The following is a 3,835-nucleotide window of genomic DNA, read 5'->3' as shown; positions in this document are numbered from 1 at the left end:
CTGGCCATTCACACCAATCCCCCATGCACCACCCCCATGCCTCCCATGGCGCCCCCAGTCCAGCCTCCCCACCATTCAAATTCCCCCCTGTAGCAGAACTGGAAGTAGCCAACATTACACAAATCCTCAAGCCCTCCCACTGCAAAGGAGATGCTTGTCCTGTACCCATCCTCAAAGTGCTGAGGAACTTACACCCATCATCATAGCAATAATCAACTCGTCCTTCACCACAAAGAACATCCCAGCCACCTTCAAAGAAGTGTGGATCCTCGCAATGCTCAAAAAACCTTCTCTCGACCCCACCATTCCTACAAACTACCAAATCAGGCTTCCGCTCAAGGCACAGAACTGAAACCGCTTTGGTTGTCCTGAAAAGCGAACTGGATGACATCAAAGACACTGGCAAACTTTCCCTGCTCCTCATTCAGCATTCCACCTTGTCGACCACCAAACCCTATGCAACCACCTCACCTCAACTGCTAACTTCTCCCGTGCAGCCTCAGACTGGATCAGATCATTCTTGGCAGACAGATCTACTCAGGATTTCATGGACGATCAGGTTTCCCCACCCACTCCAGTAACCTGTGGCGTTCCACAAGGCTTGTGCATCTCCCCTACTCTGTACAATATTTATAAGAAACCCATTTTTGGCCAACTGGATATCCCTGGCATATCTTACATGAATTACACCGATGACAACCATATCCTCCGCCCTCCTTTAGGCACCTACCACCAAGATGTTTCAGCTATCAATGCATTTTACGACATCATCCAAAACTGGATGGCATGTCACCTGCTCTGCATAAATGATGACAAAACTGAGACCCACATCGTAGGCTCTCACACTGCAGTCCACAACCTGGATCCAGCCTACAAAATCTTCAACATAGACAGAAATCTGATCCATGCTTCACCTGCTGCTAAAACCCTGGGCATCAACTTAGATGCTACCCACAATATCTCGCACCAAGTAAATGCCATTGTCTCCTCTGCTGCATTCACCGCCAAACTACTCAACCCAGCAAACCCTTGCTCAATACAACCAACCACCTCTCCATAGCCTGAGCCATTAGAGGAGCCAAACTTGACTACTACAATGCTGTCTTTGCAGGCACCTCCAAGCAAAACTTGAACAAAACTTGTGTAAACTACAAACTATTGAAAATAACACCCTACGGGTCACCCTAGGCCTGTCCCAGCAGAACCATGTCTCAGGCTTCTGATCCGTGAGTGAATCAAATTCAAGACTTTGTCCATCACACACCGGTGCCTCACCAACACTGCCCTGGCGTACCTTTCAGGTCATGTGGAGAAATACACCCCTCCACTCCAACTGAGATCCACGAACTGCCACTACCTCAGAGTGCCCAGCTTCAATTAAAGAAAAATGCAGGAGGCTCAAGCTCATTGCTGCAATGCTTTCAAACAATTTCTATATAGCACTGAGAAAAGAACCTTCCTATGGGACCTTTAGGAAAATCTTGAAAACCTGGCTCTTCAACTAAGACACATTGCTCTAAGACACCTTGCTCCTGCACCTTCTCCCAAACTGACACATCAACTCTATGTGTGATTGTACTGTCCGATACCTGGCACCCTATTTTCTCTTCCCCATTGTACTTATCTTGTCTCCTTCCTCAATGTAACTAGCGCCTAGATACCTGAGGGTTCAGTGCGCTCCCATAAATGCAAAAATAAATAAATAAATACTCACACTATACTGATGAAGTGCTATCTCTACTGATGAAGAAAAATGCCTCACGTGCCCCATCAGACCATCTTGCTCCTCAGCTAGTCAAGCCTATTGTCCCTTTAGGGCCATCTCACGTCGCTGAACTCTTCATCCTGTCTTTCAACACCACTTGCTTTCCCTCTGTTTTCAAACAGCCACAGTCATCTCTCTTCTAAAAAAGCAAGGGGCTGACCCAAACCTACCAGCTAACTTTTGCCCAGTGTCTCTCGTTCCGCACCACTGTAAAGTGTTTGAAAGGGTTGTGCTAAACCGTTTTACGAATTGCTTAGGCCTCCACAATGTTCGAGACCCCCTACAAGCAGGTTTCCACTCCTGTCACTCTATGGAAACTGCTCTCATGAATGTGCCTCAGTTAGGCACTACAACCTATCCTCTATACTAATTCTCCTTGGCCTGTCTGTTGCCTTTGTCACTGTCAATCTCTCTGATCTCCTTAATAGTCTATTTCTTCTTGGGGTTCGTGATCGAGCCCTTGCCTGGATTGAATCTTACCTTTTACCTCGCCAATTCTCTGTCTCCTGGAGCAACAACACCTCTCAACTCACTTCTCTAACTGATAGTGTTCCACGAGGCTCTGTATTTGGTCCGCTACTCTTTACACGATACACCTCTTGGGGCACTAATCTCCTCCTTTGGGTTCTCCTACCTACTCTTCGCTGATAACACCCAGATCTTCTTCTCTTTTACTGAACTCTCCACTGATTTATCAAAATTTTCAACTGTATCTCTGCCATTAAATATTGGATGACTTTGCACTCTCTGAAGTTAAACTCTACCAAAACAGAGGTGTTCTTCTTCCCTGCAAAAATCTCTCTCTCATCTCTTCATCTGCCTATCCAGTTCCCGCCTGACACTCTTCCCAACTCTTCTTCAGCTAGAAACTTTGGCGTCATCTATGACCCTTCTCATACCTTCTCTACTTTCATCTCCAAAACTTGAACAGCAGCTCGCCTCAACCTCCTAAATATTAGGAAAATCAGGCACCTCCTTCCTTGCAATACCAACAGGCATCTCTTAACCACTCTTGTCTTCTCTAAACTGGACTGCTGTGCCAGCATCCTCTTTGGTCTCTCCAACTATGCTTTTTGTCTTCAAGACAAGATTATTTATGTATTTCTTTTTCTTTTTTTTTAAGTGAATAGATTTTATTGAAATTTAGATCTATGCATCAGCAATTGTAACTTCCACTTCTACACCAGGCTCAATACTGATTGATGTGATCTGCTTCACAATTTCAGAAGGACTATGAAGGTCAATCAGGCGCTTGTGAATTCGCATTTGGAAACGATCCCATGTCTTGGAACCTTCACCGCAGGCTGTTTTTCTGGTAGTGATTTGCAGAGTTTTAGTGGGCATACGAACTGGTCCCTTAACTTTCAGGTTCTTCTCCTTGGCACCTCTAATCAAGTCAGCACACACTTTCTCCAGTGACTTTACATTGCGACTGGCCAGCGTGATTCTGATACGATGGATTGCTACTTCCTGTTCGACAGGTGCTTTGCCGGCGTCTTTAAATGCCATGGCTAGATTTGTTTCCCGGCCGACTTATTCGTCCCTACAAAGACACGAACAGCGGTGAGCCAGGAGCTGACATTAACGCTCACTGCGTGGATCGAAAAACCAAGACAAGATTATTAACTTTGCTACCAGGACTCTCTTTTAACTCCCTCACTTTACACCTTCTTCCTCATACTGTCACCCGATTGGATGGTTGAAAATGCAAAACAGGGCAAGATTGAAATGTCTTCTCCTGGTTTACAAATCTATCAACGGTAAGGCACCACTGTATCTATTCTCCTCTGTCCACCTCTACAAGCCTTCTCCTAATCTCTGCTCTGCCTCCTCGACTAGCCTTATGGCTCCTCGCCCTCTTTGTGCTTCCTCTCGCTTCGGCTCCTTCTCTCTTCTTGCTCCACTTGTATGGAATTCTCTTCCCCGGACATCCAAGAATCAGTCCACATGGATTTGTTCAAAACCAAAGTAAAAGCCTACCTCCTTCCCTCTGTCTTAACCTCTTAACCTACCTCTCATCTACCTGCTAGCTAACATTTTCCCTTGCCTCTAACCTGCCTCTTCCTCTAC

General features: G+C 45.8%; 1 protein-coding gene across 1 annotated transcript; it reads right to left on the bottom strand.

Annotated features, from left to right (window-relative positions):
- Positions 1 to 2,882: 2,882 nt before the first annotated feature.
- LOC138488905 (small ribosomal subunit protein uS10-like) lies at positions 2,883 to 3,370 on the bottom strand. The gene has a single exon (XM_069616304.1). The coding sequence runs from the start codon at positions 3,272 to 3,274 to the stop codon at positions 2,915 to 2,917; it is 360 nt and encodes a 119-aa protein (XP_069472405.1). The 5' UTR covers positions 3,275 to 3,370; the 3' UTR covers positions 2,883 to 2,914.
- Between the last annotated feature and the right edge of the window lie 465 nt (positions 3,371 to 3,835).

This window comes from Ambystoma mexicanum, chromosome 9 (genome assembly GCF_040938575.1).
Source record: "Ambystoma mexicanum isolate Mex_15411 chromosome 9, UKY_AmexF1_1, whole genome shotgun sequence".
Lineage (NCBI taxonomy): Eukaryota > Metazoa > Chordata > Amphibia > Caudata > Ambystomatidae > Ambystoma > Ambystoma mexicanum.
The sequence above is the reverse complement of the archived record's forward strand: the minus strand, read 5'-3'. Positions and strand labels throughout refer to the sequence as shown.